Source organism: Salvia hispanica, chromosome 3 (assembly GCF_029641045.1).
Source record: "Salvia hispanica isolate PSC_SH4W2 chromosome 3, Shi_PSC_v1, whole genome shotgun sequence".
NCBI lineage: Eukaryota > Viridiplantae > Streptophyta > Magnoliopsida > Lamiales > Lamiaceae > Salvia > Salvia hispanica.
The window spans coordinates 9,571,999-9,585,542 of NC_142694.1; the positions used below are offsets into that span (position 1 = coordinate 9,571,999).

Genomic DNA, 13,544 nt, shown 5'->3' on the forward strand with positions numbered 1-13,544 from the left:
AATCTTGCTAGAATTTCATTCCACTATATTGTTAAAACAAGGGAGAAATAGCGATTTTTTTGAAAAATACATTGAGGAATAAAACATTTGTTTGATGCATTCGCTCGGAAATACTAGCTAGATGATAGTAACATGATCATGTAAATTGATAAATATTCTTCAAATAAATAGAAATTGCCGCAACACACACCAGTAGATAATATTATATTGCCATCTTTACATATGATCATTGTGCAAGATGAAAACCAACAAGAACACAACCAGCTTGGTCCCAAATTTGCCAAATAATACAAGTGGTGGAAATAAGGTGAAGAGAGAGTGAGATGAAAAAGACACATTTAAGTGTTGGTGAGATTGAAAAGGTTCATAACATTATGAATGGAGTAGAGAAGTATGAGGAAATAAGCAAGCAGAGCCGCAAAACCAGCAATCATAGCACCGGTCACTCGATCACAAAACTTAGGCACTTGGTCGCATATTGGCAGCCAACCGGCATGGCTGTTCCCTTTCTTCCCCACCTGCCCTATCGCCACACACGCCGATATGCTCGAATCCAGCAGCACCAAAATCAGCTGCTTCAACCCACATCAATTTATTAATTTCTTCATACTATATATGTATAATCCAAATTGCAAAATCTCATACTTACCAAATCAAGAACCAAGATGAAGTGGCCATATGAGCTTTTGGAAGGGAAGAAGAGTAATATAAGGGTGTAGCCAGCTGCAATTGCATTCATCAGTACAAAGTACCTGCATGCATGCAACAAATATCAAAACATAGATTAATTAATCAAAATAATGAATATATTATATTATGTTACGTGACAAAATGAACTAATAATAATAACTGACTTGAAGGTGGGAGTGTTGGAGTATTTGGCTTCAAATTTCATGTTGAAGACGGTGGCCGAGTCACTGCTGGTGACCATCACTGCCGTTGCTGAGATGGCGGCAGCCAAGGCCACCAGCCTCAGCACCAAGATTGGGATGTTCCTGGAAAAGGCCATAGCTTTCTCTGAAATACTCTTTTGTAGGATTTGTGTGGATATTAATGAAGTAGAAGATGAGTTAGGAAAGGCAGATGGATGGGGGGTTATATTTTGTAATGGAGGGTCAATCTCTAGGTAACCTAATGGTAGCCACCCCATATGTTTCGCCATTTGTGGCATTTTCCTGAACTCTCCAATATTTCCCTTTACTTAATTATTACCGTAGTTTGTTACTTAGTAACCCCCTGGTATATTTAAATTTAATTGCGTGTTGTTTGAATTATTGGAAGGGTTGTATCATAAAAATTTAAAAATTGTGTGCGCTGATTTGTATGACGAAATGGAGCTTGATGTACAAATGATTTTGATGGCAATTTTAAATTGAGGTGAATCATTTTCGTGTCGTCACTTGTCGGTTCAACTACCTGGCCATAGGTTGAGTCTGTACGGCGCTTTACCTACAATATCAGCTACCGTATGTTGTTTATTTGCGATCTAGTATTGATAATTATATTCAGAGATACTTAGTCTTGATTAATTATGTCATGTTTTTGTATCAAAGTAAACTAGAGAGGGGAACTAATAGGCTTATATACAGTACGCATTTAGCATAGGCGTAACATAACGCAAATGTTTTCTTACTCATAAAATTTTAAATGTTGCAAAGCAAATAGACTTGAAATCTTGAATAACTTTACTACTAGACCAACACGCTATCATATTCTTTACTTCATTATGTCTCACTACACACCTTACTATCAAATACGGACTTCATGATTACAAGACACAAAATTCAGTCCACCCGTAATTTATAATTTAATTATGTATTTTTAAATGATTAAAGGTGGCACAATCTATCACATAATTTAAGAGCCAAATTTTTTAGTAACTTGACGGTTGACAATCACTATTCGTTGATGCACACTAGATTACAGACTTTAAAAAATTACTTTGTATGGATCAAACAAATAGTTACCGTGAATTGTTTATGGCCAGAAGCAATTGTAAAATTGAATTGTAAACAAATACTATATCACTTGGGCTACATCAACCCATCATAAAACAAGCCCATTTTCTTTCCAAGAAAACAAAACACAGCCATATGAGATATAATGCTCAAAATCTACGAATATGCATGACAATTGCAAAAGGCCAAATATTTCTCAAGAACAGGCTTGCACAAATCGAGCAGAAGAAGATAATAAACTCAGAGGTAGTCGTTCATGAGAGATGAGTTTTCAGAAGATTCACAGTTGCCATACATAAAAAGGTTACCCATGGAAGTAATATTACTCAGTCATCGGGAGGGAAGTCCTCATCTGAAGCATTTCCAAGAAATGAGCCCAGTGTCTTTCTCAAAATGCTGAAGGTCTTATCATCCTGCTCACAAAAGAACATTCCATTGATACTTCATTCTATAATCTACGATATCAATGAGCGCAGCAGAAGGCAAGAACATTTATTTCACCTGTTTCTTCTTCTTGAGGGATTCCTCCAGTTGAGCTATTCTTGCTGCATTTGCTTTCTCCACTTCAGATATCATATTCTTCTCTTTCTTCCCTGTAACCAGTTTTTAGCAATTATTCTAACGTGCTATCTTATACTAGGAGTATGTCGAATGGGGAATATGACAGAGTTTTCTTCGCTCACTCATTTGCTCGTATCGCAGAAACAACTTCTCCTTGTCCTCTTCATATTTGGAAATTACTTCTGTCAATACCAAAGTAGGAGATAACATATTAATATCAAACAATGTAATGCTGTATGGTGCCAAAGTTTATTTTACTTTGAGACAATTAATGCAGAACAGAGCCAATGTAGACACATAGGCACTAGTATATGTAACCGTAGCTTGTGTAGCTCTCATGAACAGTGTGAGAAGTCACTCTAATTATATCATTAATACTTCAGGTTATCGGAAAAGAAAAATGTTATCACAGCATCAGAGTAAAATGAATATGTTAACCAGGGGTACAAGTCTATATAACAGAAGCTTCAACTATTTAACTCGATCTTCCTTAGCCTTACATGGAGTACCAAATAGGAAAGACAGTACAACACCTGGCTTCAGACAAACATTCAACTTTGTACTTTGTAGAAAGCTGATATTTAAATCTCCTTTCAACTACTAACACCCTACATCCAGTTGTTCCAATCATCTAAAATCTGAACCTAGAAGTTAGTCCTAATCAAGTGGAGTACCAGAGAAGGCATAAACTGAAGACAGAAGATGTAGGAAGATTACCTTTCAAATCTTGCACATATGAAGATTTTTCCTTGCAGAGTGTTTCATAAACTTCTTGGAACTTGGCAGCTTTACTCTTCAGTAAATTTTCACACTACACAGATGCAAATACATCCAGTTAAAGTCTCAATGATGGAAGTGGTAAGGTATTGACAAGATCCAACTAGTTCTCTTTTGTATACTCCACGTCAGGACCTCTTTTGAGCTCTTCATGAGACCCTTAGCAAAGCTTTGCCTGTCAAATAGTATGAGGAAGTATTCTTGAGCTTAACCGAACAATGACAATATCCAGAATATTATGATGATAGCATAATTGTCCAAATAATATTCATGTCACCTGTCTTTCTCAAGTTTTGATTTCAACTCATCCAAACTAGCTTTGATCTCTGCAGACACACTGAAAGCAGAACATCAGAAGTTGATTGAGCTACTTATTACTCTGGCCTCATTAACAGTATCAGCCACATGTCATAACTAATTCTAAAGGAAAATAGCACTTGCAGACGTCTTATTTCTTTCTTATCTCCTTACTACCAAATAACAGAAAATGAGTCCATTTATCTTCATTTAAAAGAAATGAGGTGACTATGTATGAGATGAGTTTCATTCTTCTACTGACGGTCGATCCACATTTCCAAAGATTACCACCAACTATCCGTTTGTGAGCTATATGGGGAAGTATCTTAGGTACACAAACATATATGAACTCACTAGTATACTGAAATTGAACAAATAAATGAAAACTGTTTCCAGCCTATGTAGTTTGTTTACACATACGTCCGATAGAAACGAGGTAAAGTACTTAGTAGCAAATCCACACATGTTTCACATCTCATAGTCGTTCAATGCATAATGTTTCACATAATTGCTATTACTAATTTCAAATTCAGCAGAAGTCAGGCCATCAGATTCAGATCATAAGGTAAATCCCCAATCAAATTTGCAAATTCTATAAAATTAACACCAGTTAGAGCTAAGCGTAACATAATTTGAAACTATTTTCTGTATGATTAAATTAACACACATCAAAACTCAACCTAGATCGCCAATAAAGTTCCAGAGTTTTTCACCTAGAAATTGTCTCTTCGTTCTTCTTCTGATCATCTTTCTGCGCCTTCGCCTTGATCTGCTGAAGAGCGCTCATAATACCTTTAATATCACTGCACTTATTAGAAGAGAACTTCAGCAACACGTTTGACAAATTGTTTGGTGATAATAAAACTTGAGTAAATCAGCTAAGAAGAAGACTTCCTCGCGAAATGCTTACTCAGAAATTGCAGCATCAAAATCATCTTCAACAACGACTTTCTTTCGCCGATCCTTCAAATTCTCCGACTCGGAAACTCGCTTCGCGCTCGCTTTTGCCGCTGACATTATGAACGTCGCCTACGCAGCACTGAGATTTTGTGCTTATACTATCAGAGAGAGAGGGAGCGATGAAAAAGTGAAGCAGCTTGGAATTGGGATTGTAGAAATAGCTCTCTTATTAGGGAGGGAAACTATTATCATTTTAATTTATATCTATTGGGTTTGATTTTGATGAAAAATTATTTGATTTTAATAGTAGTAGTATTTGATATCACTCTATCCTAACAAAAAAAGCTTAATATTTGAGCACTTGATAAAATTTGTTGTAATATACAAATTAGATTTTCCATCTTCACTTTTATATTTTTAATTTATACGGAGTGCTAAAGTGGCTAATCAATTTTATTCAATTTCATTTTATAGTAATGCCTCATTTTATGTACTAATACTAGGAGTAGTACTTAATAATTTTTGTCATATCACTATCTACTAGAAGCTTAATTTTTTGTGTTTTGTATAATTGAGTGATAGTTTCTGTTTTGAATTTTTAGTCAGATAGTTTGAATATGTCGTTGAATCAAAACTAGTTTTCATTTTCATGCATCAGTCAAAATATTTAACTGGTATCATTTATTATTATTTTTATTTTAAATCACCACTGCATTTTTTTAATCTAAAAATAGACTATTAGTCTATTACTAATAGATTCAGTTTTCAAAGTCCAGAACGCTTAAGTCCATGGTTGAATTGCTAAATAATTTGACCACTTAAAACAATGTTTGATGTTATAACATAATAGAAAATGTAAAAACAATTGCCCCAATGCCCCAATAATAGAAAATGTAAATAAATGACCGTTCCGCCCATTCACAAGCTATGGAATTTGATCTAAGTGCTGTATTATAAATAAAAGACAAATTAAAATCACATAAGGCAGAATATAAATCGAGATTTTGGAGCCATTAATTTATACTATACCATTTATCAACCGCGTATAGGTTGATGAAATGGTATTCCTATGTAAAAGAATCAATAATAATTTTATTTAATTCTTGTTGAAAATTGGTAACATCAAATTGTGCAAATCAATATGATCTTCTAGATGGAAGGTTACCGTGTGCATCAAGTCCGGTGAACGCGTGCACATGACCTATAATAGTGTAGGAGTATAATATTCCAAAACCTTGGGCACATAATTCATCGTCAATTCTTGATTTATACTTAAAAAAACAAAAAACAACTTTTTTTTGGTGCCACACGAATCGAGCTAGTTGAAATTAGCTAGATGAATTCATAACCAGAAACTAGTTTCATGGGCGGCGGCTATCTTTTTTCTCAAATTCAAGAAAACTGCACATTGCTTCCTACCGAAATTTCCAAGTGATTTCTCTTACTTCTCTATGATACTACACGTGCATGGCTGAAATTTGACAAAATATTTTTTATTATCTTTTAACATACATAAAAAAAAAATAATAAATCATACTAATAGAATAGATGGAGGATATCCGATCAGTAGAAAACTAACATGAGAACAAACAACTATAAGAATACACAAGTACTATAGCGAATAGCCGAATATACGAGTAATCACATTCCCTAATCATTATAACACCAAGCGTGCAACTCTTGATATTCGACGAAAAATCACTTTGTGATTATATTTAATATCTTAATCGTTAAAATTTATAACATTTGGAGTAGTTCTTATAGGCGTTGTTGACATGTGAGACTTCACTGCCCTCTTTGTGAAGACACACTACTCTCTCTTTGTTGTTCTTTCTCAAGTTAATGATTTGTGAAAATTTGTTATCTTTGAGACCCCTATGACTCTCGAATTTTAATGAAGATGAAGGAGTTTTGTTCTAAACTTCTAATCTTCACGTATCTTTTTGTTTGCTCTAACATTTTAGGGTGATTTGGAGGATTAAATTAAAAAGAGTTAAACCACACCACAATTTTTCCTCACAGCTATTCCATCACCTTCGCATCAAACATCGCCGACGGTTTGGGATTCATCATTCATAGAATGTTGGGATTAGCTTTAATTTGATTTATGTAATTTATTTTTCTTAGTATGATTCAGCATTCATCCATATGACGATTAAACGTCCTGATATGAAGGATCTTTGTGAAATGATTTGTTAATACGGAGTATGATGCAATCTTTGTTAATCATTGTATCTATACAATATATAAAAGGAGAGTTTTGGGAGGTTTTGAATAATCATTTTATACCAAGGGATGTAAATGCAATTAATATAAAATTCAGAAATTAATTCTAATAAATATATATATAATCCTACTTAGTTGGTTTTTCATGTTTCTTCTTATTAGTGGAGATTAGTTTCCCATGTTTCATATATTCGTGAGTGAGTGGGAAGTTAGCAAAGATCATTTGATCTCACTCTTCGCCTTCGTATAAAAGTGGACCGGCTATGTATAAATTTCCGAGGCTTGATTCTTGTGGATTTATCACAGGAAAGCAATCATCGACGAGTGCTTTGCCAAGGATTATGTGGAGGAAATCTTAATATCATTTGTGAGTGATTTTAAGAATGTTGTATTTGTAATAGTGTACTTAGCGATATTCCCATTTCCCAGGAAGCTGAGGTGAGCAAAGAAGGAAATTTCTTGGCTGGGTTGTGCCGTTCCTTAAAGGCCTTAAGAGATCATCATCGCCCTCGGAGGAGAAGTGGGGGAGGAATCGTCGTCGGCCTTGGACGAAACGGCGTCGTCTTCATCCGACTTGCGATTTGCGAGAGCTTGCTAGAGATTGGAGACGAGGCCGGGAGGGAGGAAGTTGTTCTTCAGCGCATGAGTTGTCATTTTCAGAGTGAAAAGAGAAAAAGGAAGTGGAATCTGACTGGAATTATTATGATGGTGATGATGAAGACTAGTAATTATCCATTGTATTTAATTTTTTATTGTGATAGATTTTTATCTTCCTACTCTATAATTATTGTTTAAACATTATATTATGTATTTGTTTCAAATTTATTATGCTTTAATGTTGATTTTTTTATAGATTTTTTATTCTCATATAACTAAAATTGTTACTAATATTTTTCATTATTAATATTAATTCTAATTTATTTAATTAATTTAAAATTTAAAATTAATATTTAAAAATTATAATAATATGTGCATTGCACATGCTTGATTCTAGTTTATTATAAAATGATACTTCTCATGTAGTATATAAAGTTACGACCCGATCAACTGCTCAAAATGCAATTATATGCATTTTATTATAAAATTGTCAATAATCAATTTTATGTTTTGGGATGTGGATCTGAGCCTAAATTTCGATTGAGTAACATTGATATATCATTAAACGTTTTTTTTCAAATACAAAGCATGAGTTAGCACCAACACTTAATTACAATTGATTGACTTAAGTACTCAATTTTATTGTTAATTTCTAACATACTTAAGTACTCAATTTTATTGTTAATTTCTAACATACTTAAGTACTCAATTTTATTGTTAATTTCTAACATCTAGGCGGTCTTCTAGAAGAAGATTGCTTTATTATTATATATCCTCATGTCCGAGTCAGAGAGGTTGCAATCAACTTTTATGAGCTACCTACTAACAAATTTAATTTAATTTATTTCATCTTTAGTACTACCTCAAGTCAAATCTCACTTTTGTGGACTATTTATTTTCTGTAATTTGTTCCTAGAACGGAAATTAATATAGTCTGGAGTCCCAACCAAGAATAGAAACGAGTCTATGCGTAATTGCGTATATATATAAAAGGCTTTGGCTAATCAATTGAGGTCTTAACATTTTGATTTAAATTTTTGATGAATGCATGTATGTGAGCTACAATTTGATATTGATCGAGGACTAAAACTTAGTCACTACAACTATTAACTAATTTCCTAGCTAGGTACTTTATTAATTAATATGCACAACATATGGTTATGAAATTTTATTCTTCTGTCATAGTATAACAAAATAAGAAAAGAAGCGAGTGCATTTACATCTTAACTAGCCATTACAACACGGCAAGAGATTAATGGGCACATATTAATACATTTATTGCCAAACTCAGCAAATTAAATTAACTTTGACGAGCGTCGATAATTTATGTTTTAGAGGTGTTTTTTTTCTTTTTTTCTAATTATATATATGCACAAGAAATAATTCGGCGGCAATAGTGACAAGTGAGTTGAATAAGAAAAACGAATTATTCTAATTAGATAAATTATATTAGTAATTCATGAGTAACAAAAATACAAAAGTATACTTAAATAAGTAAAATACACACCCCCCCCAAAAAAAAAATTAATAATCAGAAAGCTCCCAACACGTATGAGTTATGACATTAACATACTTATTCAGTTATTTGGATAACTTAAATATGCATTTGATGCCTCCTTTTGCATCCATTAATTTATAAATATGTTGGGGCCATTATTTAAATTTTCTGATGTTTTGCTAAGACTTTGGTACATCTTGGGGCATGTGATCTGGCATTGCATTTACTCCCTTTCTAGAAGATCATCGTATAAAATTTGGGATTAGGGAATTTAGGTCAAACAAAAATTATGACATTCTAGAAGAGACGAATATTGACAAATCAAACACCCACCCATGCTGATTTTGCTGCTCCCCAACTGAAGTGAAGAGATCTTTATGTTTTGCTTTTCACCTAAAATAAATTAATAGTAGTATTATATGAAGAGATCCAGCTTGTGTAGACAACAATTAGTTATCCTTTCAATGAATCACTTGTCTCTAATATTATGCAACTTGTATAATCATCTTGTTGGATACTTTCATTTTATTTAGTTATTGGAGTTAAATTTTAAAATTCTGTCACATATTCATAAAAATGAACCACAATTCAATTACTAGTACTAGTAAGAGTTTGTGCGTGTGTTACACAAAATAAGTAGTAGTAGTACTACTACTTCTAATTACATGCATTCATGAAGCAATAGAGTATAATTCTGTTAATGAATTTTTGGATTATATTTTTGAAAAATTAATAGGAGCAATAAATTAATCATGACTATACTAATTTTGTGACATGTATTAAAGTTGATTGACCGAAATTGGATAGAGGCAAAATGCCACGTTGATGTAACGACGATCAGAAGCTTCCTTGCCAATTCACGTGGTGGGTCTTGAGCAGCCTCAATTATGACGAAATTATTTTAAACACAATTAAATTATTAAGTGAAACAGACAGAAACTAAGATTAAAAATATAATCGAGGGGTGCACTAATTTTTCTTTAATCGAGACAGCCGCGTCAGCGATTTGTTGTTTTCAGAGTTTATTCTTAAATCTCACCCCATTTATAAAACCCACTGCCTCATTTCAATGTTTCACATCAAATTCCCCTCTCTTTCTCTACCTAATTAATTCTCTCTCTCTAAGCTTTGTTATCTCAGAAAACTTCGTCGGAGCACCTACTATTATTCATCGATCTGGTACGTATTCCTGAATCTGCCAAACCTCATTTCTGCTCTTAATTCTCATAAAAAGCAAGCAATGGTTGGAATATGTGGACGATTTCAAAGGCGTTTAATTTCTGATATATTTTCCCCAAAACGAAACTAAAATTAAGAAATTCTCCCTATTTTCTTCTGAATTTGTGCCTTTTTAACCACGATCGTGGCTAGCTGCTTTCTAAATTTTCTGGAAATACTTCAATTTCTTCACGATTTCAATCTGGAGCTTGGCGAGTGATCAATTCCTTGATCAATTACCAAATTTTAACTAGAAGATAGGTTAGGGCTTCAAACATATCAAGTGGAAATATGCTAGGATTTGGATTATAGTGTTATATTGAGTTGGATCTGGTTGGATTTCTCTTATTCAATCTTGATTTTGAGGATCCTTGCGATTTCAGCAGTAGGTTTTTGCGAGTATTAAACCTTACAATAATTTTGAAAGTTTGTAGATTTCTGGGTTGGTCGGTGGTTGGGGTTTCTACAGGTATTCCTTGTTTTGCATAGGGGTTGTTTGTGAACCTATTTTTAAGCTGAAAGGGTTATAGTTTTCATCAAGTAGGAAACATGATCGTATTCGAATTTCGTCTGATTATGCTTTTAACAACCACCTCTTAGGAGTTTTTGATCTTGAGAAACATGTCTAAACTCTAAAGTAACATACGATCATTCAATAACGAAGTTTCGTTTCATTTCACAGATCAAGCAGCTCGAATTCAGGAACGGATAAATGGCATTTCAGCAGTACTTTATGCAGGGATGGGAATCTATTCCTCAGGCTTCTACTGAATCTGAGAAGCCGCCTTCTGCTTGCTTCGATTGCAGCATATGTTTAGACTTTGCCCAAGATCCAGTGGTCACCCTCTGCGGCCATCTCTACTGTTGGCCCTGCATATACAAGTGGTTTGACTCCCAAAGCTCATCCCTTGGTCCAGACGAGCGGCCTCAGTGCCCGGTTTGCAAGGCCGAGATATCTGAAAAGACCATGGTCCCTCTATACGGCCGAGGGAAGTCCCTCTCTGAAGCAGGAGCAGAAGGCAAAGTCATACCTCCTAGGCCACCGGCCTGTGGTATCAGGGGCCTTGCTGACTTGTTTAGTCCGGAACATCAGCTCCCGTCCCCTTCACGAGATTCCTATCAGAACCGGCATGATTTCCCCAATGCTCATGCCAGCTATGGTGTGGATTCGTCGCCTCAGCTGTTCAATCTTGGTGGTACAGCAGGAGTGCCGACCATAGGAATGTTTGGAGAGATGGTTTATGCAAGAGTCTTCGGTAACTCACAAAGCTTGTACACATACCCGAATTCATACCACACCGTAGTAAGTAGGTCGCCGAGGTTGAGAAGGCAGGAGTTGCAGGCTGATAAATCCCTTAACAGAGTCACAATTTTCTTGTTCTGTTTTTTCCTTTTGTGCCTCCTTGTATTCTGATTTCCTTTACTTTCTCTATAGGGTTTGTATACATTGTACAAAAATTATGCCTGTGGGCAGATGAGAGTATACAGTATTTATAGAGTTACATGAAAATTTTGCCCTTTTTTCTCCCCCCTGTTTGATCAAATGGGTCTTGTGTTTCATTCCTTATCATGAACATCTTCATCCAAGTCAGTCTACAAGTAACATTGCTAAATTTGTACTTTAAATAAATTATCTGAAAATAGGTGTTTTTGTCAACTGGAATGAGCGGTTGAATAGGATTGAGCTATGAATTTGAGCTCTACCCATTGGGCTTTTGTCTGAGCCCAAATTCAAATTTGCCCCTAACACTACTATATTACTCCCTAAAAGTGCCATTAAAACAAATAGAAAATCATTATACATGATGCATACCAATACCAATACGAAATACTCCATACAATCTAAATATCTAATGATCTATACGGTTGTTGGAAAAGCAGCTAATAGTCAAATTAAGTTTGCTGCCGACTAATCTTTAAGAGTTGTATGTTCCACATGAATCATTAATAATCTATATTCATCAAATCTATTTGTCACGTGCGATGCTTTACAAAATCTTTCCCTTAGCTTTCTAATCCTAATATCTCTATTGAACTGCAGAATATTTCTTCTCCATTGAACAAATAATTTAGATCATCCACGATGGGACGACCTATAGCCCGCCCTATAGGAAATCCTATCACCCGCCACATCTGTATTTTATCCTCCATCCCATCCACGTGCAATGGGACGCTCTATAGCCCGCCCTATAGTTTTAACTCCTATTTTATATTTGTTTTTTATTTTTTATGTTAGCAAAAATAATGTAAAAACACTACAAATTAAAGGCAAATCCTATTGTCAGTATTTATTTTTTTATTTTTTATATTTTATGTTTGCAAATATGGAAAATCGTCAGAATTCATTATTGAATTTATAGAGAGAAATTGAGATGTGGAGAGTGGAGTGAAATGCGTAAGATGAAGTAAAAAAAATTGGTGATATATATGGAAGAAAATATAAAATATAAAATAAAAATAGGAAAATGTGTTGCATCATCTGGACCCCCGCAATGGGGTGAAGGATAGAGTCCAGAGGATGCAAAATTTGCATGATCATCTGCGGAGGATGGATAGAGCACAGAGGAAGAAAGTCGCATCGTCCGTCCACCTACAGTGGCAGACGATGGGGCTGAGGATGCATCGGGCGAGCTATCCTCCGCCCCATTGTGCATGCTCTCACCAATTTCTATGTATAGTAGTATAATACACTTCCTAAATTATCATGCCAAAATCTTAAATATTTGGTGCAAACATGTTATCTTTTATTTAGAGATGTAATTTTGCAATCCAAATACAAAAACGGACTAATAGGCTAGCAAACTTGGGTTGACGGGTTAAACGGATTGGCCCGTCTAATTAGCTAGTACGTACGACAATTTGTAGATTTTAATTTAAAAAACTAAGTTATAGAGTTTTTCTTGAATTTTTGGATTTCATGCGCTGTATTTCACTACTCTTCTCTAATCTTCATTCTACACCATTGCACACGGTCCCGTACTACCAACTTTCAAGATCTACTTCGACCCATTCTTCTGTCTTCCTATCATCCCCACTACCAGCTTCCCACTGCCAAAGCAAATTAAGCCAAAACTGAGAATTTGCCCTTAAAAACACAATATATTTATCGTTATAATTAGTGGGTATGAACAATGCCAAAATAATGACACGAACACAAGCTTTAATTTAAATTGATTGTTCTGAATTTAATTTATCTTTGTTTTATTATAGTTGATCAAGATGAAAGACTCGTCTCCAACTATTATGGAGGAAAGTCATGAAAATGTGAAGATATTTGAAGAGAAAAATATCTAAAATTTAGAATCAATTTGCCGAGGAAAATTTTGATAGCATGGGTTTGTTTTCGAAAGTTTTTGGCCTGAATAGCCCAATGGTTAGCCTGAAACACGATGGATTAGAAGAGTTGAATATATATAATCCAAAAAATTCATAACCCGAATAAACCCCACCCAAATAGCCCGATATTTTAAGTGGGTTGGCCCGTAGCCGAATGGATTAACACAATTGATACC

At 34.5% G+C, this 13,544-nt stretch overlaps 3 protein-coding genes across 3 annotated transcripts; 1 reads left to right on the forward strand and 2 right to left on the reverse strand.

Moving 5' to 3' along the window:
- Positions 1-197: 197 nt before the first annotated feature.
- Positions 198-1,165, reverse strand: LOC125209033 (CASP-like protein 1C1). The gene is made up of 3 exons (XM_048108616.2): positions 855-1,165; positions 650-752; positions 198-572 (listed from the first exon to the last, which is right to left on the reverse strand). The coding sequence occupies exons 1-3, from the start codon at positions 1,160-1,162 to the stop codon at positions 339-341; spliced, it is 645 nt and encodes a 214-aa protein (XP_047964573.2). The 5' UTR covers positions 1,163-1,165; the 3' UTR covers positions 198-338.
- Positions 1,166-2,101: 936 nt separating this feature from the next.
- LOC125216579 (DNA ligase-like protein) lies at positions 2,102-4,777 on the reverse strand. The gene is made up of 8 exons (XM_048118332.2): positions 4,504-4,777; positions 4,307-4,396; positions 3,574-3,633; positions 3,432-3,471; positions 3,237-3,330; positions 2,642-2,701; positions 2,460-2,551; positions 2,102-2,371 (listed from the first exon to the last, which is right to left on the reverse strand). The coding sequence occupies exons 1-8, from the start codon at positions 4,608-4,610 to the stop codon at positions 2,285-2,287; spliced, it is 630 nt and encodes a 209-aa protein (XP_047974289.1). The 5' UTR covers positions 4,611-4,777; the 3' UTR covers positions 2,102-2,284.
- Positions 4,778-9,846: 5,069 nt separating this feature from the next.
- LOC125210972 (E3 ubiquitin-protein ligase RMA1H1-like) lies at positions 9,847-11,542 on the forward strand. The gene is made up of 2 exons (XM_048110634.2): positions 9,847-9,993; positions 10,715-11,542. Exon 2 carries the CDS (start codon positions 10,745-10,747, stop codon positions 11,444-11,446), a length of 702 nt encoding a protein of 233 aa, XP_047966591.1. The 5' UTR covers positions 9,847-9,993; positions 10,715-10,744; the 3' UTR covers positions 11,447-11,542.
- Positions 11,543-13,544: the final 2,002 nt, after the last annotated feature.